This window comes from Staurois parvus, unplaced genomic scaffold, assembly GCF_062004578.1.
Source record: "Staurois parvus isolate SC_StPar_1 unplaced genomic scaffold, SC_StPar_1.0 ptg000095l, whole genome shotgun sequence".
Classification (NCBI taxonomy): Eukaryota; Metazoa; Chordata; class Amphibia; order Anura; family Ranidae; genus Staurois; species Staurois parvus.
The window spans coordinates 4,121,609-4,144,577 of record NW_028317891.1 but is presented as its reverse complement, the minus strand read 5'-3'; the positions used below and the strand labels follow the sequence as shown (position 1 = coordinate 4,144,577).

The 22,969-nt window shown below is 42.8% G+C and overlaps 1 protein-coding gene across 4 annotated transcripts in view; it reads left to right on the top strand.

Annotated features, from left to right (window-relative positions):
• Positions 1-4,679: 4,679 nt before the first annotated feature.
• The window catches only part of LSAMP (limbic system associated membrane protein), a 1,064,612-nt gene continuing 1,046,322 nt past the window's right edge, over positions 4,680-22,969 (top strand). For 2 of the 4 annotated variants that reach the window (XM_089670767.1, XM_089670764.1), the window contains exon 1: positions 4,680-5,411. In XM_089670767.1, the coding sequence (XP_089526893.1) occupies positions 5,257-5,411 (155 nt within the window). In that variant the 5' untranslated portion in view covers positions 4,680-5,256. The remainder of the gene's footprint in view (positions 5,412-22,969) is intronic. The other 2 variants (XM_089670766.1, XM_089670768.1) reach the window with 1 other exon arrangement.

The window sequence follows — 22,969 nt, the reverse complement described above, 5'->3', positions numbered from 1 at the left end:
TGCACATATAATATACATAACATACAATGTACAAAGATAGGAAGCAGAGTGTGCATATATCATATACATAATATACAATGTATATAATGTACAACGATAGGGAGCAATGTCTGCATATATATTATACATAATGTACAAAGATAGGAAGCAGTGCGTGCATATGTAATATACATACTATACAATGCATAATATACACAATATACATTGTGTATAGTGTACAAAGACAGAAAGCAAAGTCTGATGGTATAATATTTAATGTATATAATGTACAAAGAGAGGAATAAGAGTCTGCATATGTAACATACATAATGTACAATGTATAGAAAGTACAAAGAGAGGAAGCAGAGTCTGCATATGTAACATACATTATATACAAGTCTGCAAGTATAATATATAATGTATAAAATGTATAAAGAGATGAAGATGAGTCTGCATATGTAACATACATAATATATAATGTTTATAATGTACAATGATAGAAAGCAGAGTCTGCATATATTATAGACATAATATACAATGTACATAACATATGAAGATGGGAAGCAGAATCTGCTCATGTAATATACACAATATACAATGTATGTAAAGTGACTTTTGAAAAGCCTGATTGAGCTTTGTGGTGTGCGCTATTTGAAAGAACCATGATGCTAACTAAGCTTACCTCAGTAGTCCTTAAAGTGACTCTGTCATTAGAATGGGGACTGCCTTTGGCCTTTTAAAAAATGCTAGTTTCTTGGCTGTCATGCTGATTGTTCCAGATCTGTAACCTAAAACACAGAAGCCAAACAGAGCCAGGCACTTACTGTTAAGGGCCAACAATATCTGCCCCATACATTTCCCTATGACAGAGTTAAAAAAAAAAACAGATATAGTTGGTGGGGCCCTACTGCTCTGCGGACCACTAACCTGGAACAGTGCTTCTCATATAAACATGTTTGCATTGTTGACTCCTTAATAGTTTGTGAAGGATCAGGACAACTGCTGCAGAGCATGCACCTTACTAAACCCAGGACCTTGCATTCACTATATCTGCTCTCCTCAGACCCTGCATTCACTATATCCGATCTCCCCGTTCTCTGCATTCACCATATCTGGTCTCCTCAGACTCTGCATTCACTATATCCGCTCTCCCCGGACCCTGCATTCACTATATCTGGTCTCCCTGGACCCTGCATTCACTATATCTGGTCTCCCCGGACCCTGCATTCACTATATCCGCTCTCCACGGACCCCGCATTCACTATATCTGGTCTCCCCGGACCATGCATTCACTATATCTGGTCTCCCTGGACCCTGCATTCACTATATCTGGTCTCCCCGGGCCCCGTATTCACTATATCTGCTCTCCCGGACCCCGCATTCACTATATCTGGTCTCCCTGGACCATGCATTCACTATATCTGGCCTCCCCGGACCCTGCATTCACTATATCTGCTCTCCCCGGACCTAGCATTCACTATATCCGCTCTCCCGGGACCCTGCATTCACTATATCCGCTCTCCCCGGACCTTGCATTCACCATATCCGCTCTCCCTGGACCCTGCATTCACTATATCCGCTCTCCTGGGACCCTGCATTCACTATATCTGGTCTCCCCAGACCCTGCATTCACTATATCCGGTCTCCCCGGACCCTGCATTCACTATATCTGGTCTCCCCGGACCCTGCATTCACTATATCTGGTCTCCCTGGACCCTGCATTCACTATATCCGCTCTCCCCGGACCCTGCATTCACTATATCTGGTCTCCCAGGACCCTGCATTCACTATATCCGCTCTTCCTGGACCCTGCATTCACTATATCCGCTCTTCCTGGACCCTGCATTCACTATATCTGGTCTCCCACAGTACACACAACATGGAAATGCAATTAGTTTAGTAAATATAAACTGATAAATACCTTTTCTCATCAGCAGTATAGAGCAGTCTTGTGACTTCTATGAATGTCCAGGTGAGCACTGGTTAAAGCTTGTAGGAGGAGTTTTCATTCTCCTCTGACTGTCCTATGAGGCTGCATTGACCCTTGACCCTCTGTCTGGACAATGCTGATTGGCCCTGTGCTGATCACATACACCTTCCCAAAGGAAAAAAAAAACTTCTCTAGAAATACACACTAAACTGAGCATGTGCAGAGTGATTCCTAGAGCTCTGTACTATCATCAGATGGATTGGGGACAGTAGAAGAAGGGGAGGATCAGAAAAGACAGGATCAAACAGCTTTTTTACACAATGTGGAGGATTTACCCCTTAGGTTCCACAGTGAGTACAACAAGCATGCTTTACTCCATCTACAGACTGATTGTAATGTTGGGGGTTTAGTAACACTTTAAAGGCAAATCTACTATAATGACCACCATATTCCTGACTTGTCAGTTGCCTGATATGCAGATGACCACTAGAGGGAGCTTTGGCAAGTCTATTGATGAACTATGATAGTAAAATATGGAACAGCAAGTAAATAAATAACCAGAAATTATGCAAAAAAAATAAAAATTACTGTCATCCAAAAAACAAATTAACAATAAATCAACATGCATACTGACTGATAGTATGCTACAGCTTAATAATATAAATAATAATAATAATAATAAAAAAATAATACTACTTATAAAAAATATACATAAATGAAATATAAAATATAAATATTAATATATATTATCAAATATATAATAATATAATATTAACATATAAAATGTACAAAAAAATCTAGAAATAAATAAATATATATATATATATATATATATATATATATAATAATTAGAATTTTAGAATAAAAAAAATAATAATAAATAGCCATATAAAACACTCTTTTATTGCATTGTACCTGTACCGTCTTTTTTGTAAAGAACTGCACAAACTGTTGACACTTTACAAATCTTGTATAATATAAACAATAATAATAATAATAATAATAATAATAAAAAAATAATACTACTTATAAAAACATATACATAAATGAAATATAAAATATAAATATTAAAATATATTATCAAATATATAGTAATATAATATTAACATATAAAATGTACAAAAAAAATCTATAAAAAAAAAAATAAAACAAAAAATCATTATATATATATATATATATATATATATATATATATATATATATAATAAAATAATAATAATTTTAGAGAAAAAAAAAATAATAATAAATATCCTTTTAAAACACTCTTTTGTTGAATTGTAACTGTATTGTCTTTTTTGTAAAGAACGGCACAAACTGTTGACACTTTACAAATCTTGTGTAATATAAATAATAATAGTAATAATAATAATAAAATAATACTACTTATAAAAAATATACATATATAAAATATAAATATTAAAATATATTATCAAATATATAATAATATAATATTAACATATAAAATGTACAAAAAAAAAAAAAAAAATATATATATATATATATATATATATATATTAAAATAATAATAATTTTAGAATAAAAAAATATAATAATAAATATCTATATAAAACACTCTTTTATTGATTTGTAACTGTACTGTCTTTCTTGTAAAGAACTGCACAAACTGTTGACACTTTACAAATCTTGTGTAATATAAATAATAATAATATTAATAAAATAATACTACTTATAAAAGATATACATAAATAAAATATAAATATTAAAATATATTATCAAATATATAATAATATAATATTAACATATAAAATGTACAAAAAATCTATAAAAAAAAAAAAAAATATATATATATATATATATATATATATATATAATAAAATAATAATAATTTTAGAATAAAAAAATATAATAATAAATATCCATCTAAAACACTCTTTTATTAAATTGTAACTGTACTGTCTTTTTTGTAAAGAACTGAACAAACTGTTGACACTTTACAAGTCTTGTATAATATAAATAATAATAATAAAAAATAATATTACTTATAAAAAATATACATAAATGAAATATAAAATAGAAATATTAAAATATATGATCAAATATGTAATAATATAATATTAACATATAAAATGTACAAAAATATCTATAAAAAATAAATAAATAATATATATATATATATATATATATATATATATATATATATATAAATATAAAAATAGATAAAAAAATATAAAAAGTCTTACTTTCAAAGCCTTTGCAACAGGCATAACCTCAGTTAATGATGGTTATTTTTAATCGCATCTATAGCACTGTCACCTGCACTGGCACAGTACAAAGCAACCGATTGCAATGCAATGACAAGCACAAAAAAGCACACACAGCCTTGGCAGATACAACAGGGGATATATTCCTGCCCATAGGAGCTTACAATCTAGAGATTAGCCTCTTGCAGAATCCTGGACCTGCAGACATCCTTCGAAGTCGATACTACAATTAAACTCATTGGGGAAAAGATGCAGAAATAAGTGCTTAGATGAAATAGCCAGGCCTCAGGAGTCCTGGTAGAAAATCGCTGCGGCGATGCGATGGCCGATGGTACGAGACTGGGAGATGCTCCTGGAGGAAGCGACGATGGATGAATAGGTGGCGGGAGGGGATTATGGTTGGAAAAAACCCGGGACTGTGTTCTCTGCTTCTCCTTTCAGTATAAGCAGGTCCCTGCGTTTCATATAGATCCTCCTCCACCCCCCCCCCCCCCCCACCACCACAATCCTCCTCCCTTCCTTCTCCATCCATCTCTCTGAGCTTGGGAAAGTGGGTTAGTGAAGATTCTGTATACAGTCTCAGCCTCAGCAGCATCCACTCTCTGCTCTCCCTGACTTTTTCCCTTCCACTCTGGGATTGTTCTGGGATTTCTACCTATACGGATAATTCTTTTCTTCCGCAAGGAAAAAAAAAAAAAAAAAAAGAGCAATTACGCATCCTGCAGGATTTATACCCCCCCTATAGGATTTACTCCCCCCCCCATTCCCTGGCAATCCGGGGGGGTCTCCATCTCATCTAGCTGGGCACTGATGAAATATAACACTTTGGGAAATTGCCTAAAATATCGCTTTCTGGAACTGTAACTGTGGAATTGTGGAATAAAGATTTTATTTTTTTATTTTTTTCACCATTTTTTTTAATTTTTTTTTTTTTAAATTTAACATTTTTTTTTTCTGGGTTTGCTTGAATTTTGTTACCAATTTGTGTTTAGGAACTGGTTGTTTTTTTTTTAACTGTTGATTTTTTTTTTTTTTTACTGGCGAAAGGAAATTCTGGGGAAAAAGAAAATAAAAACAACAAATACGTTTTTTTTTTTCAAAAAAAAAAAAAAAAAGTTGGTCATCATGGTTTGGAGGTTGCAAGCAGACAGGAATCAATTGCCGCTGTTGCTCCTAAGACTACTCTGCCTTCTTCCTACAGGGCTGCCTGTACGCAGTGTGGATTTTAACCGGAGTACCGACAACATCACCGTTCGGCAAGGGGATACAGCAGTCCTCAGGTAGGGGGCGCTCTGCCTGTGTTTTTATTATTATTTTTTTATTTCCCTCTCCCTGTTTTTCTCTATCTGTTGACATGCTACTGAATTCTTGAGTCTTTAAAGATCCTGGACCCTAACTGAGATGCTGCGTGGTGTTGATTAAATTGCATGGGCAAGCGTTAAGGCGCTGGCGTAACAAACGCAGCGTCCCGGAGTCGTGACCCTTGCCTGTCCGCTCATTTATAAAAGTATTGATTTTTGATCCAATAACCGGTGATTGAATATTTGCTCAGTGGCACGGTGTATTATAACAAGCTAAGTGTTTACAAGACCCCTAACCTCAAAAGCCAAGCAGCGCTACTGCCTCTGTTGGCGCCATTGGATGGAGCCTTTGGATAAATGGCAATGAAGCACACCACAATACACAACAAGAGTTAAAGTTTGTCCCTCGAGTTCAGTCTGGACTTACCCCAGTCACTTCTACAGGCTTTATTATTTGTTTTTTTGTAATATTTGTACACATGGTAAGTAAAGGCAACACTGATTATCGTAGTTATCCCACCGGGGGCCCCTTTGGCCCCTTAGGGATGTGAGGCAAGCCTTCCCCTTCCTCATAGGGTCTATGGACGCTCAATAGTTCCATGGGTGGTAGAGCAATGTGACCAGATGAACAATCACTGGCATCAAGCGGTATGGTATTCCGAGTAGGGGTTTCGGTGGTGCCCCCCTGTGGGGGGGCACCCTATGGGGACTGATCACTTGAATTTTGGAATTGCACAATATGTCTCATATTCATACCATTGTACAGATGTATGCAGATGTGTGACAAAGTGACATTAGGTGTTGTGTTTAATAGTCGCTGTCCCTGGTGTCTGGACCCGAGCGCGTTCCTCGCCTGCCTCATCTGAGTGGCACCAGTTCATTGATTGCTCTTGTAAGATTTGAACAGTAGCTGTCTTCTCCAACAAGGTGAAAATATTACTTTGCAGTTTAATGTGAGCTGGTACCCTGCTGGGCATCCCTGGTACCCTTCCTGCATCCCTGGTACCCTGCCTCCCTGCCTGCACACCTGTTACCCTGCCTCCCTGTTACCCTGCCTCCTTGGTACCCTGCCTCCCTGCTGGGCATCCCTGGTACCCTTCCTCCCAGGTACCCTACATCCCTGCTTGCACCCCTGTTACCCTGCCTCCCTGTTACCCTGCCTCCCTGCCTGCATCCCTGGTACCCTGCCTCCTTGGTACCCTACCTCCCTGCTTGCATCCCTGTTACCCTGCCTCCTTAGTACCCTACCTCCCTGCTTGCATCCCTGTTACCCTCCCTCCTTGGTACCCTGCCACCCTGCCTGCATCCCTGGTACCCTGCCTCCCTGCCTGCATCCCTGGTACCCTGCCTCCTTAGTACCCTGCCTCCCTGCCTGCATCCCTGGTACCCTGCCTCCCAGGTACCCTACATCCCTGCTTGCATCGCTGTTACCCTCCCTCCTTAGTACCCTGCCTCCCTGCCTGCATCCCTGGTACCCTGCCTCCCAGGTACCCTACATCCCTGCTTGCATCGCTGTTACCCTGCCTCCTTAGTACCCTGCCTCCCTGCCTGCATCCCTGGTACCCTGCCTCCCAGGTACCCTACATCCCTGCTTGCATCCCTGTTACCCTGCCTCCTTAGTACCCTGCCTCCCTGCCTGCATCCCTGGTACCGTGCCTTCCAGGTACCCTACCTCCCTGTCTGCATCCCTGGTGCCATACCCACATTCCTAGTTCCCCATGTCTCTCTGCCCACTTTCTTGGTATCCTGCCTACATCCTTGATACCCTGCCTACATTCGTGGTTCCCTGTCTGCACCCAGGTACCCTGCCTACATCCCTGGTACCTGTCTGCATCCCTGGTACCTGTCTGCATTCCTGGAATCCTGTCTTACATCCCTGGTATTCTGCCTACCTCCTTGGTACACTGCCTACATCTCTGGTTTTCTTCCTACATCCATTGTACACTGCCTACACCCCTGGTACCCTGCCTACATCCCTGATATCTGTATGCATCCCTGGTAACCTGCTTGCTTCACTGGTACCCTGCCTATATCTCTGGCATCCAGCCTGCTTCACTGGTACCCTGCCTACATCCCTGGCACACTGCCTGCTTTTCTGGTGCCCTGCTTGCAGCACTGGTACCTTGTTTGCATCCCTAGTACTCTTCTTGCATCCCTGGTACCTTATCCACATCCCTGGTACCCTGCCTGTATCCGCAGCACTCTACCTGCATTCCTGGTACCTACATGCCCGGGATCATTACTGCATTCCTGGTACCCTGCCTGCATCCTTGATACATTTTTCTGCATCCCTGGTACCCTGTCTACATCCCTGGTATCCTGTCCTCACCCCTAGTACCCTCCCTTAATCCCTACAGTATTTCTCTGGTTCCCTCCCTGCTTTGCTGGTGCCCTTCATGCAGCACTGGTACCCTGTCTACATTCCTGGTACCTTGCCTGCATCTCTGGCACTCTGCATGCTTTGTTTGCACTCTACCTGCATCCCTGATACCTTTAATGTACCCCTGTTACACTGTCTGCATCCCCATTCCTCTGGTACCCTGCCTGCATCCCTACCCCTGGGGTTCCCCCGCCAGCATCCCCATCCCTCCGGTACCCAGCCTTCATCCCCTTCCCTCTGGTACCCTGCCTTCATCCCCATCCCTCCGGTACCCAGCCTTCATCCCCTTCCCTCTGGTACCCTGCCTTCATCCCCATCCCTCTGGTACCCTGATTGCATCCCCTTCCCTCTGGTACCCTGCCTTCATCCCCTTCCCTCTGGTACCCTGCCTGCATCCCCTTCCCTCTGGTACCCTGCCTTCATCCCCTTCCCTCTGGTACCCTGCCTTCATCCCCTTCCCTCTGGTACCCTGCCTTCATCCCCATCCCTCTGGTACCCTGATTGCATCCCCTTCCCTCTGGTACCCTGCCTTCATCCCCTTCCCTCTGGTACCCTGCCTTCATCCCCATCCCTCTGGTACCCTGATTGCATCCCCTTCCCTCTGGTACCCTGCCTGCATCCCCTTCCCTCTGGTACCCTGCCTGCATCCCCTTCCCTCTGGTACCCTACCTGCATCCCAATCCCTCTGGTACCCTGCCTGCATCCCCATCCCTCTGATACCCTTCCTGCATCCCCATCCCTCTGGCACCCTGCCTGCATCCCCATCCCTCTGGCACCCTGCCTGCATCCCCATCCCTCTGGCACCCTGCCTGCATCCCCATCCCTCTGGTACCCTACCTGCATCCCCATCCCTCAGGTACCCTGTATGCATCTCCATCCCTCTGGTACCCTACCTGCATCCCCATCCCTCAGGTACCCTGTCTGCATCCCCATCCCTCAGGTACCCTGTCTGCATCTCCATCCCTCTGGTACCCTGCCTGCATCCCCATCCCTCAGGTACCCTGCCTGCATCCCCATATCTCCGGTACCCTGCCTGCATCCCCATCCCTCTGATACCCTGCCTGCATCCCCATCCCTCTGATACCCTGCCTGCATCCCCATCCCTCTGGCACCCTACCTGCATCCCCATCCCTCTGGCACCCTGCCTGCATCCCCATCCCTCTGGCACCCTACCTGCATCCCCATCCCTCTGACACCCTGCCTGCATCCCCATCCCTCTGACACCCTGCCTGCATCCCCATCCCTCTGACACCCTGCCTGCATCCCCATCCCTCTGACACCCTGCCTGCATCCCCATCCCTTTGGTACCTGTGAAAATTTTTCTTTGAAAGATTGACTCATCCCATCATATGAAAATGATTGCAAGCGACTGAATCCCATGCGATGGAGCCTCCTCTGTGCTCGCAGGGCAGCTGATGAATGGCGCTGCATCAATCCTCTGCTACGGGTTAAACAATATTTTATCGAGAACCTTAAAGTCTTCCATGGACGCGTCCTCCCCAAGTCCCCCCGGTAGACAGAAATAATGGCGCGGCCTGGGGTTTAATAACCGTGTCCACGAGGACTTAGGCCGGAATGTTGGGGGCCGTCGCAGAGGCGGTTTGATATTGCAGATGGACTTGTGAGAGAAGTGTTAACGCTCTGCAGGGTGCGTAGGGGGTTAACCACGCTGCTCCCGTATCGCTCAGTGTCATTCTGCAATGTGTTGACGCCGAGCGCAGCGGAACTGCTGACACCATTAAATGTATTTCATAGCTGTACGTGTGTGCGTCCGGGAGCCTATAGGATTCATCGCAAGGCATGCAGCTCTTCTACGCACACATATGTTTATCTCCGTGCCAGGAAAGAGCGCGCGTTATCAGCGGATACATTGAATAGAACACGGGAAGCCCATACATACGTGTCTTCCAAAGCCGCATTTTGATTTTACTTTTATACTCATTTTCAGCAGATTTTACTTTTAGATATAAAAATAAAATAGAAATAAAAAACAAAAAAATAAAAATTTCCACTGGTGTAGCATATTGAGGATCCTCTACCATCAGGACACGTATGATGACAATGGAAGCCGAGAACACGGACATACTAACAAGGAGCATGTGATATGGAGAGATATTAGAACATGTTATTTAGGAGAAATCTCATTGGTGGTGGCAGAAGGTGGAGAGGGAGGCAGGGGGGCACCTGTACGGGTCTGTAGACCCTCATACTGACCTCTGCTGGATAGCTGTACCCATGGTGTGATCAGAGCCCCATCGGAGGTGTGGGCCCGCAGGCTGCTGCCTTGACTGCCATATCACCTTTTTTGGCAAATGTACGATGTGGTGTAATAGACTGGACTCGTTCATAGGCACAGCACTGCTGACAAACAAGGCATGTCCTGTCATTTTAGATACAGCTTACAGAGCCAGCACTGCTTCCTCCTCTGCTATCAGACAAAACACACCCTGTTACCTTTTATACAGATTAATGATCCAGCACTGCTTCCTCCTTCGCTATCAGACAAAACACACCCTTTTACCTTTTATACAGATTAATGATCCAGCACTGCTTCCTCCTTCGCTATCAGACAAAACACACCCTTTTACCTTTTATACAGATTAATGATCCAGCACTGCTTCCTCCTCTGCTATCGGACAAGACATACCCTTTTACCTTTTATACAGAATAATGATCCAGCACTGCTTCCTCCTCCAATACTAGACAAGACATACCCTGTTACCTTTTATACAGAATAATGATCCAGCACTGCTTCCTCCTCCACTAATAGACTAGACATTACCTTTTATACAGATTACTGATCCAGCACTGCTTCCTCCTTCGCTATCAGACAAAACACACCCTTTTACCTTTTATACAGATTAATAATCCAGCACTGCTTCCTCCTCCACTACTAGACAAGACATACCCTGTTACCTTTTATACAGAATAATGATCCAACACTGCTTCCTCCTCTGCTATCGGAACAAGACATACCCTATTACTTTTTATACAGATTAATAATCCAGCACTGCTTTCTCCTCCACTACTAGACAAGACATACCCTATTACCTTTTATACAGATTAATGATCCAGCACTGCTTCCTCCTCTGCTATCAGACAAAACACACCCTGTTACCTTTTATACAGATTAATGATCCATCACTGCTTCCTCCTCTGCTATCAGACAAAACACACCCTGTTACCTTTTATACAGATTAATGATCCATCACTGCTTCCTCCTCTGCTATCAGACAAGACATACCCTTTTACCTTTTATACAGAATAATGATCCAGCACTGCTTCCTCCTCCACTACTAGACAAGACATACTCTGTTACCTTTTATACAGAATAATGATCCAGCACTGCTTCCTCCTCCACTACTAGACAAGACATACTCTGTTACCTTTTATACAGAATAATGATCCAGCACTGCTTCCTCCTCCACTACTAGACAAGACATGCCTTGTTACCTTTTATACAAAAATAATGATCCTCCACTATTGGACAAGAAATGCCCAGTTATCTTTTATGCAGAATGATGACCCAGCACTGCTTCCTCCTCCGCTATCGGACAAGACATGCCTTGTTACCTTTTATACAGAATAATGATCCAACACTGCTTTCACCTCCACTACTAGACAAGACATACCCTGTTACCTTTTATACAGAATAATGATCCAGCACTGCTTCCTCCTCCACTACTAGACAAGACATACCCTATTACCTTCTATACAGATTAATGATCCAGTATTGCTTCCTCCTCCAGGATCGGGGAAGGCACATACTACCATATTATTTACATATTACTGATCCATCACTGCTTTCTCCTCCGTTATCGGACAAGACATGCCCTGTTACCTTTATGTACAGATAAATGATCCAGCACTGCTTCCTCCTCTACTACTAGACAAGACATACCCTGTAACCTTTTATACAGATTAATGTTCCAGCACTGCTTCCTCCTCCAGGATCGGGGAAGGCACATACTACCACCTTATTTACATATTACTGATCCAACACTGCTTCCTCCTCCACTATTGGACAAGACATGCCCTGTTACCCTTTATACAGAAGTAATGATCCCCTGCTATTGGACAAGACATGACCTTTTATACAGATTAATGATCCAACACTGCTTCCTCCTCCACTACTAGACAAGAAATGCCTTGTTGCTTATTATACAGATTAAAGATCTAGCACTGCTTCCACCTCCAGTATCGGGGAAGACACATACTACCACCTTATTTACATATTACTGATCCATCATTGCTTCCTCCTCTGCTATCGGACAAGACATGCCCTCTTACCTTTTATACAGATTAATGATCCAGCACTGCTTCCTCTTACAGTATCAGATTCGTCACACACTACCACCTTATTTACATATTACTGATCAATCACTGCTTCTTCCTCCACTACTAGACAAGACATGCCCTGTTACCTTTTATACAGATTAATGATCCAGCACTGCTTCCTCCTACAGTATCGAGGAAGGCACACACTACCACCTTATTTATGTATTACTGATCCATCACTGCTTCCTCCTCCGCTATTGGACAAGACATGCCCTGTTACTTTTTATACAGATTAATGATCCAGCACTGCTTCCTCCTCCTGTATTGGGGAAAGCACATACTACCACCTTATTTACATATTACTGATCCATCACTGCTTCCTCCTTCCTTATCAGACAAGACATGCCCTGTTACTTTTATACATATTAATGATCTAGCACTGCTTCCTCCTCCAGTATCGGGGAAGGCACATACTACCACCTTATTTACATATTACTGATCCATCACTTCTTCCTCCTCCGCTATTGGACAAGACATGCCCTGTTACCTTTTATACAGATGAATGATCCATCACTGCTTCCTCCTCCACTATCAGACAAGACATGCCTTGTTATCCTTTATACAGAAATAATGATCCTCCACTATCGGACAAGACATGCCCTGTTATCTTTCATACAAATAAATGATCCAGCTCTGCTTCTTCCTCCAGTATTGGGGAAGGCACATATTACCATCTTAATTATATATTATTGATCCAGCACTACTTCCTCTTTGCTATTGGACAAGAAACACCTTGTTACCCTTTATACAGAATAATGGTCCTCATCTATCAGACAAGACATGCCCTGTTATCTTTCATCCAAATAAATGATCCAGCACTGCTTCCTCCTCCAGTATCAGGGCAGACACATACTGCCACCTTCATTACATATTACTGATCCATCACTGCTTCCTCCTCTGCTATCAGACAAGACATACCCTGTTACCTTTTATACACATTCATGATCCATCACTGCTTCCTCCTCCGCTATTGGACAAGACATGCCCTGTTACCTTTTATTCAAATTAATGATCCATACCTGGTTCCTCCTCCGCTATCAGACAAGATACACCCTGTTACCTTTTATAAATATTAATGATCCAGCACTGCTTCCTCCTCCAGTATCAGGGAAGGCACATACTACCACCTTATTTACCTATTACTGATCCATCAAGCTTCCTCCTCTACTTTCTGATAAAAGCAAAGACTGCACCTTAGTTACAGCTTAGCGATCAAGAATTTGTTCTTCTTCCACTATCTGTCAAGGAACCCACTTTATATACAGACTACTGATCCAGCACTGCTTTCTCCTCTGCACTCTGACAATGTACACACTGTCACCTCATATACAGAATAAAGATCTAGCACTGCTTCCTTCTCCTCTATTATTTCAAGACACAACTGTCACCCTATTTGCAGAATAATGATCAAGAATTGCTTCCTCCTCCACTGTTGCGCATTATACACACTATCATATTTTATAAAGATTAACTATCCAGCACTGCTTCCACCTCCACTACTTGAGAAGACAAACTATCACCTTATATACAGCTTCTTCCTCCTCCTCTATAAGACAAAGCAAACACTGCCATCTTCTATACAGATTAAATATATAGCACTGCTTCCTTTTCCTCTATATAAAAAGACACACCGTGTATACAGAAAAATGATCCAACACTGCTTCCTCCTCCACTATTTAACAATATACACCATGTCACCCTACATGTAGATTGATGGTCAATCAGGGCTTCCTCCTCCACCGCCCGACAAGACAAGCACAATCTGGCACATTATATTCAGCTAACTGGTCCAGCACTGCTTCCTCCTCCAGTATCTCGGAAGGCACACACTGCCAACTTTTTCACATATTACAGACCCATCACTGCTTCCTCCTCCACTATTGGACAAGGCAGACTCCTTTCACCTCAAATACAACTTCTTTTTTTTGCAACTGTATCTATGTATCTCTAGAGAGCAAAGTCATGCGTGCAAGATTTTTTCTCCTATTTTATATCTTTATTGTTATTTATGCTTTACCATAGAACCCGTATGTTACTGAAAATGGTTTATGCATTTCAAGTAACCATATTAGCATACCCTGTTTATGTCCCATCCCGTCCTCTATCATTATAAATAATAATTATAATCTGTCACCGTAACCCCCCTGACGGTATTTCTGAGTGTAGCTCGGGGTAAAGTTTCAGCACCACAAGCGGTAACCCCGAGCTACACTCGGGCTTACCATGCGGCGTTGCTCCGGGATCTCTTCTGCACTTACCTTGTCCTGCTCTCTCGCGATGTCCCCCCTGCAGTGTCCCCGGCAATGTCCTCCGGCGGATGCCGGCATCTGTCTTCCGGGATCCGGTCCCTGCGATGTCGGGACATACGGGGGACGGAACTGGCGGGAAATTTGAAAATGACAAAAAGTGACATTCACTAAATCCACTAAAATCACATAGTATAACATTCCTGTATCAAACCATTTCACATACATTTTGTCCCGAGTGCTTTGTCCGGCGCCCTGCCTGCATTTTTACTGTTCTTTCTGCCTGGAAACTGAGAAACGTCCATGGCGTCCAAAAAGCGTCCCTTTAGGTCAAAAGCGGTTTTAGACTGGCTAGAGAACAGCGATAGTAAATCAGAACCACTTGCAGAATTGAGTGATAATGATTCGTGGGGGAAATTCCTCATCAGACACTGAAAACGATTCTGCGACTTTGCTCAGTGATGTGCGAACTTGGCGCTATATTTCAAATTTCAGTGTTTTTGGTTTGATTATATTATTGAATTAAATGTATTATTATTATATTATTATTTTTTATGATTATTTATTAAATTATAATTTATGATTTCGTGTTTCAAATTTTATCCTACCCGGGATGTTTACTAGACTCTTGTTTGGACAGATTTCAGTTATTCCTAAGAATTACAGGCCTACAATAAAAAAAATACATATTTCCATGCAAAAAAATGTACCGCTTTGAGCACAGAAATATGGACATAATCAGACCGCTAGGAAGGTTAAGCCATAACAACTAGCTGGTGCTAGTCAGGTGCCTTATATTTCGAGCTGATCATATGACGTTTAACTGTGATAATGAGAATGCTGCATGTTACTATGGGGGGACTCAAATACCTTTAAATATATAACAACCTAACTGTGAATAAGCTCCCTTTGGGTTGGACGGATGAATTGTAAAATTTACAAAGGTATTGAATTGTGTGTTTGTCTCTCTGATTACTCGTATTTTATGCTTTAGGGTACGGATTGCTCAAATGTTGTAGGCAGTGCTATGCAAGAAATCTACTGCACACATATGAGCTTGTTAGCCTATATGTTAGCTGTTAATCTTGACTTGTTTCAATTAAAACTGGTGTGTGTGGGCCCTCCCTAATTCTACAAATCAGAGGACCAGCATGGACATTTGATATAACAGGAGTTCAAATGTTGGAAGGAAGGGGCATTAATTTCAAGATCTTCCAAAACGTATGAGTTAAACCTAACCACAGGGCATTGGTTGGTGGCTAAGGTTGAGAGGTGAGGAGAGGTCCTGCAGTAGACTTGTCCAGGATCATTCGGAAGTAGAGGCATAGAAGAGACAGAGAAAGACCGTCTACAGAAGTGTTGAACCTTGCTGCCATGTAAGTAAAGTAGCCTCTCTCTCTTTTTCTTTGTGGAGTTATGCACATGGGCACAGCAGGTGCCATTGGGAGCAGTAAAGAAGGTAACTCAGATCACCCACTGGGAATGTGCAGGCACCATGTGTAGAAACCATAAAACCTTGAAGATGGGGGTGTTGGATCAAAGCAAGTTAAGCCCACATGGGCACAGCAGGTGCCCATGTGTTCATAACTTTCGATATGTCAGGAGTTCAGATATTGGAAGGAAGGGTTTATGTTGAGGCAAATTAATTTCAAGATCTTCCAGAACTTTCAGGAATAATCTAACCATAGGGCTTTGGTTGGCGGCTGAGGTTGAGAGGTGCATCTTGCAGTAGACTTATCGATTATCATTCGGAAATAGAGGCATAGAAGAAAAAGATAAAGACTGTCAATAGCAGTGTTGAAACTTGCTGCCAAGTGAGCCAAGTAGCCTCTCTCTTTTTCTCTTGGTGGTGTTGCACACATGGGCACAGCAGGTGCCCATGTGGGCATAACGTTTGACATAACAAGAGTCCAGATATTGGAGGGAAGAAGTTTTGTTGATGCAAATTAATTTCAAGATCTTCCAGAACTTATAGGATTAACCTAACCACAGGGCTTTGGTTGGTGGCTGAGCTTGGGAGGTGCATCTTGCTGTAGACTGTAGATTGAAATACTGGCCATAGGGGTGTTGAACTTTGTCCCCAAGCCTCTCTCTCTGTTTCTCTCTGTGAAGTTGCCTACATAGGCACAGCAGGTGCCATTGGGAGCAGTAAAGAAGATGGCTCAGAGTTCCCACTGGGCATGTTCAAACACCATGTGTAGATACTATAAAACCTTGAAGATGGGTGGTGATGGGACCAAACACACTGCATTGGGTCTATCTTTGGAAACAGAAATCTTTGGGAAGGAGTATAATAGTCCTGGTGTGGCAACTCCAACTTCACGGCTTGGCCACAAATGGACCCTTTGGGTAAAATCCCAATGGAACACTATTTCCAATACGTTTCTTCTAATTATAAGGAGTTATGTCTACATAGATATAGTTTCCTGGCAGAACTTATATCCACTTAATCTTGCAGAACCTGGGCAACCTTACAGTTCTGTAGTGCCTCCAACTAGACAGGGCCTTGGGCTTGAAAGTGGGACTCCTTCCAAAGAATACCCTGTGCCCAGATAGTTCCCTTACTTATATTGTGCAATATATGCAGGTCTAGTCCTTGAATGCAATTCTAAACTTTCTATTGTAGAACTTGAAGGTAAAGGACAGGAAAAGGAGATATGCCCAACAAGATCAAGGGTTCCTGCAGCTTCTCTGGCTAGCAGTTCATGGGTGGGTCTCCTGACAGCACTTACATCCACTCACTTTTGCAGAACCTGGGGAACCTTACAATTCTGTATTGCCTCCGCCTAGAAGGGTCTTGGGCTTGAAAGTTGGACTCCCTCCTAAGAATACCCTGTGTCAAGATAGTGCCCTTACTTGTAAGTTGTAACATGCAATAAATGCAGTCCTTGAATGCAATTCCAAAATCTCCATTATAGAACTTGAGGGTAGAGGACAGGAAAAGGTGGAATACTAAACATGATCCAGGGTTCTTACGGCAACTCTGACCAGCAGTCCCCTGGTGGGTCTCAACATCCAGAAGTTTGCAATTACAACTGGAGCAGCAAAATTGGAGGTTCTTCTAATAGGGCTTGTGTTGCCGGGTTTTCTTGTTAAATGCAGCTGTATTTTTTTTTACTAGAAAACTAGCTTTGCCAGCAGTTCAAATGCACCTAAATAATACATATTGCATCCAAAGAAAAGCAGCACAAAGCAATGCAGGTCAATGCAGTGTCTGAACTACCATGAGTACCGCTACATTAAAGTAGATGGCAATTTGCTGATCCATGTTTAACATGTGTTTCAAATGCACTTCAAACGCAAGAAACAATGTCCATTGACATGAACTCTTTTTCCGTTCCAGCTGTCTGTCTCTCCCAAGGATGGAGGGCTGTCAAAGGAACCTTCCACAACAGTGCCTCTCTGTTTTGTCAAAGCCTAGTCAAACCCAATGATGACAAACTCATCAGGGGGGGTTGGTAGACTGACAAGACAGACAGAACTCTGTGTACTAAACCTGTCACTGAAGTCTGGAACTTCTTCTGACATTAAATGTAGTACAGATTGTCCCTGGATGCGAAGTTCTGCAAGAGGCTTTGCAAAAATGCCAACACAAACACTAACACACTAACAAAACAATATATATATATATAAATATATATATATATATATATATATACTCTTATTTGTGTCATTTCATTGACCTTTATGAGGTCAGTGAGGTTTCATAAAGTCTTAGAAGTTATTATTCACCATGGCCAAAAGCGAGGTCTTCAGAAAACATTGAGGTAACCTATATGCATGTCCTATTTATTCTTTAAGTAATTTCATTGTCTTTTATGGTGGAGTCAGTAGAACCTAATAAAGTCTTAGAAGCTATCACTCCTTCATGACCAAAAGTGAGGTTATCAGAGGACTTTGAGATAACCTACATGCAGGTCCTCTTGATTCTCTAAGTAATTTTGATGTCCTTTATGGAGTCAATAAAACTTAATAAAGTCTTAGAATCTATCACTCCTTCATGACCAAAAGTGAGGTTTTCAGAAAACATTGAGGTAACCTACATGCAAGTTCTCTCGAGTCTCTAAGTCATTTCATTGTTCTTTATGGAGTCAATAGAACTAAATAAAATCTTAGAAGCTATCACTCCTTCATAACCAAAAGTTAGGTCTTCAGAAAACATCTAGGTAACCTATATGTAGGTTCTCTCGAGTCTCTAAGTCATTTCATTGTCCTTTATGGAGTCAGTAGAACTTGATAAAGTCTTAGGTGTCACTCCTCCATGACCAGAAGTGAGGTCTGCATAAGATGTTGAGGTCACCTTCATGCAGGTCCTCTTGAGTCTTAAAGTGGTTTCATTGCCCATTATGGAGTCAGTAGAACTCAATACAGTTTAAGAAGTTATCACTCCTCAATGACCAGAAGTGAGATCTTCAGAAGACATTGAGGTCACCTATATGCAGGCCCCCAAAGTGGAGGAGAGTGTTCAATCCCCTCTCTCCATCATGTTGAAGAATTTTCCTCACTTCTTGTCTGGCTAAACCATGGTTACATGGAATCCTAGGGTTCCTACAAAGGTTGCTAGGGGTTCCTTGACCAATGAGCAATTTCTGCCTCTCAGATAAGTTCCTACTGACACCATTGATCTTTTTAGCTATATGTAAGGAGGTAATTCTTCCCAATGACCGCAAGGGTAAGGAGCATTCTTCCCACTGACCATCACACTAAGGCACCATGAGTTGTAGATATAGTAATAATTAGCAGGGGTTCCCTGAGACCGGAAAGTTATTTCAAGGGTTCCTTTTTTGTTGAAAAAGTTGAGAAAGGCCAGGTTAAACCACCGTCATCAGGAAGTGAGGGAAACTCTATATAATAGACAGAGCTCTGGATAAAAGTGGCAACACAACAGGAATTTTATCTTTTCCACACTCAGCCAAAACTATATTTGTAGAACATCAAACAGGTTTTTACTGTTATTTGCTCCATGTTGAGTTGTTTCCACACCTCCTGTTCTCCCCAACATACATCAGCCAGACAGCAAGTGAGGATGAATCTCCCCAGTAGAGTAACAGGCATTAATAAAAAATAAAATAAAAAACTATAGTGGATTTACAAGAAAGTGTGTTTTATACTTATGTGCCCATTTGGCAAAACTTCCCTTACTTTCTGTACTCACTGACACCCATTGACCACCCTACAAAAAGAAAAAAAAATAGACTCTTTTAGATCTAAGCATATGTGTTGAGGTTCTATAATGGATGTAAAAGACTTTTAGAGTACCAACACAAACACATATATGTAATAAAAAAAAACAACCAATAGGTTGAATACCTAGTGTTACATATTTCCTCATACAGCTATACATACAGTAGGGGGAGTAAAAAAGTTCAAGTCACAGCCAGGGGCGGACTGACAACTCATGGGGCCCCCGGGCAATAACGGATCATGGGACCCCTGTGTCCTTGCCCAAACTCAAAAAAGCCTATGAAAAAGGTACCAGGGGCATCTCATTGGGCCCCCTACTGACCCCGGGCCCTCGGGCAGTGCCTGAGTTTCCAAATGGTCAGTCCGCCCCTGGTCACAGCAGAATCTAGGCTGATTAGGTAGGACCAGGGACAGTAGAGGTCGGTGTTTGGTAAATACTGGAGCATTAAACTACCTGGTGTCCTTTTCTGTCTCTCAGGGGCTGTGTTGTTGAAATCTGTACAAGGAATTCCTGGCTCTGCACACCTCCTCTGCAGTTATAAGGGGTCCCCACCATCTGTGCTGAATTTTTTGTTTATTTCATATTATGAAGAATGTAACAAGAGGTGCTGAAACACAGAAAGGTGGATGGGAACACCCTAAACTCCCAGGTGGCGTTGTGAATTATGGCAGGGAGATCTCACCATTGGTGTATCTACTGCATTTAAGAAGCCAAGGGATGCTCAACATGGCATGCTGGTAACTAATTTTTTTTTCCTGGGGAAGGTTCATCCTTGTGCACTAATAGAAAGAGAATTAGGTGGCACATGCAACGCGCCACTTACAATTATGGGTATGGCAAAATTGAGCTAACAGTGGGAGGGGCTTAAAATGTGAGCCTGCTCACTGTATATCTGGTAACAAATGGCACAGTCCTTATATCCAGAAGAAAATCTTTAATTACTGTGCAGCAAATAGGAGGTTAACGCACAAGTCATTAGACAGAGCACAACAAAACTGTACCTCTTTTCCCAAGTGAAAATACCCACCAGTACAGATTTCCAGCCTCCCACTAGTGAGTGCTCTCTTCCCCCCGTACAGATCTCCTTCTTCCCCAGCACAGCATCCCACCCATACAGATCTACCCTTTCAGTAAAGGTCCCCCTAGTACAGATTTGATTCCCCAGAACAGATTTGCTCCCGCAATACATTCCCAGTACAACTCCCACCAATACAGATCTCCCGTTCCCCAGTACAAATGTATTTCTCAGTTTTGAACTCCCCCCACCAGTACAGCTATCCCCAGTACAGTTTTCTCTCCTACAGTACAGATCCCTCCCATCCCCAGTAGTGTTCCTACCAGTACAGATTTCATCTTCCCCATTATAGATTTATCTCTCAGTACAAAACTCTCCCCGATATAGATCTCCCCAGTACAGATTTCTCTTCCCAAGTATAGATCTCATCTCCCTCCCCCCCCCCCCAAACTACAGATTCCCCTTATCCCCAGCACAGCTCCCACAAGTACAGATCTCCGCTCCCCCATTATATATTTATCTCCCAGTACAAAACTCTCCCCAATATAGATCTCCCTTCTCCCACCATGACCAGTACAACTACCCCCAATACAGATCTCCCCAGTACAGATTTCTCTTTCCAAGTACAGATCTCCCCCCCCCCCAACTACAGATTCCCCTTATCTCCAGTACAGCTCACACAAGTACAGATCTCCCCCCCCCCCCCAACTACAGATTCCCCTTGTTCCCAGTACAGCTCCCACAAGTACATAAATCCCCCTCCCCAGTAGATATTCCCTTCATCCCAAGTACAGCTCCCACAAGTACAGATCTCCCCAGTACAGATTTCTCTTCCCAAGTACAGATCTCCCCCCCCCAACTACAGATTCCCCTTGTTCCCAGTACAGCTCCCACAAGTACATAAATCTCCCTCCCCATTAGAGATTCCCTTCATCCCAAGTACAGCTCCCACAAGTACAGATCTCCCCAGTACAGATTTCTCTTCCCAAGTACAGATCTTAACTTCCCCCCCCCCCAAACTACAGATTCCCCTTATCCCCAGTACAGCTCCCACAAGTACAGATCTCCCCTCCCCCATTATATATTTATCTCCCAGTACAAAACTCTCCCCAATATAGATCTCTCTTCAGATCCCCCCCCAACTCCAGATTCCCCTTATCCCCATTACAGCTTCCACAAGTACAGATCTCCCCTCCCCCATTACCGGTATATATTTATCTCCCAGTACAAAACTCTCCCCGATATAGATCTCTCTTCCCCCATCATGACCAGTACAACTACCCCCAAGTACAGATCCCCCCCCCAACTACAGATTCCCCTTGTTCCCAGTACAGCTCCCACAAGTACATATATCCCCCTCCCCAGTACAGATTCCCTTCATCCCAAGTACAGCTCCCACAAGTACAGATCTCCGCTCCCCCATTATATATTTATCTCCCAGTACAAAACTCTCCCCAATATAGACCTCTCTTCCCTCACCATGACCAGTACAACTACCCCCAATACAGATCTCCCCAGTACAGATTTCTCTTCCCAAGTACAGATCCCCCCCCCCCCAACTGCAGATTCCCCTTATCCCGAGTACAGCTCCCACAATTACAGATCTCCCCTCCCCCATGATATATTTATTCCCCGTTACAGAACTTCCCCCCAGTATAGATTCCCCCCACTAGTACAGCTATCCCCAGTACAGATCTCTCCAGTACTGTGTTTCCTCCCCCAGTACAGGTTCAGTCCCCCTCCCCCATTCCAAATTCCCCTCATCCCCAGTACAGATCTCCCCTTCCCCATTAAAGATTTATCTCCCAACACAGAACACCCCTCGAGATAGATCTCTAAAGGAGATAAAAAGAGTCTTGCTGTGATCTGCCAATGTCTGTCTCCGAAATTGAACATGTGGCAGGAGCGAGGCTGCAGTGCTTCAGGTGTACAGCGAATGTGAGCTGCGGGGCTATGGGCACTGTGGAGGGGTTTGGACCCCCTATCCCCCCTTATCTATGACCCTGCACACTGCACCTGTAATTAAAATGTAATTTGTGGGTGGACGGACTCTTTCAAGAAAAAAAAAGATAAAGGGCCAGTTTACACTACATACATTTCAGTGTGCAAAACGCACAGAAAGTATGTTATATGGTTGTCAATGTCATAGTTCACATCAGTGCTTGCAGTTGCAGTGCGTTCTAAATGCAGAAAAAAAGTAGAACAGGCTGCATTTCGGGGTGGCGCAGTGGCTTAGTGGATGCAGTAAATGGGTCATGGGTTCAATTCCCGACCATGGCGCCTACTGCATGGAGTTTGCATGTTCTCCCTGTGCTTGTGTGGGTTTCCTCTGGGTGCTCCGGGTTCCTCCCACACTCCAAAAGACATGCTGGT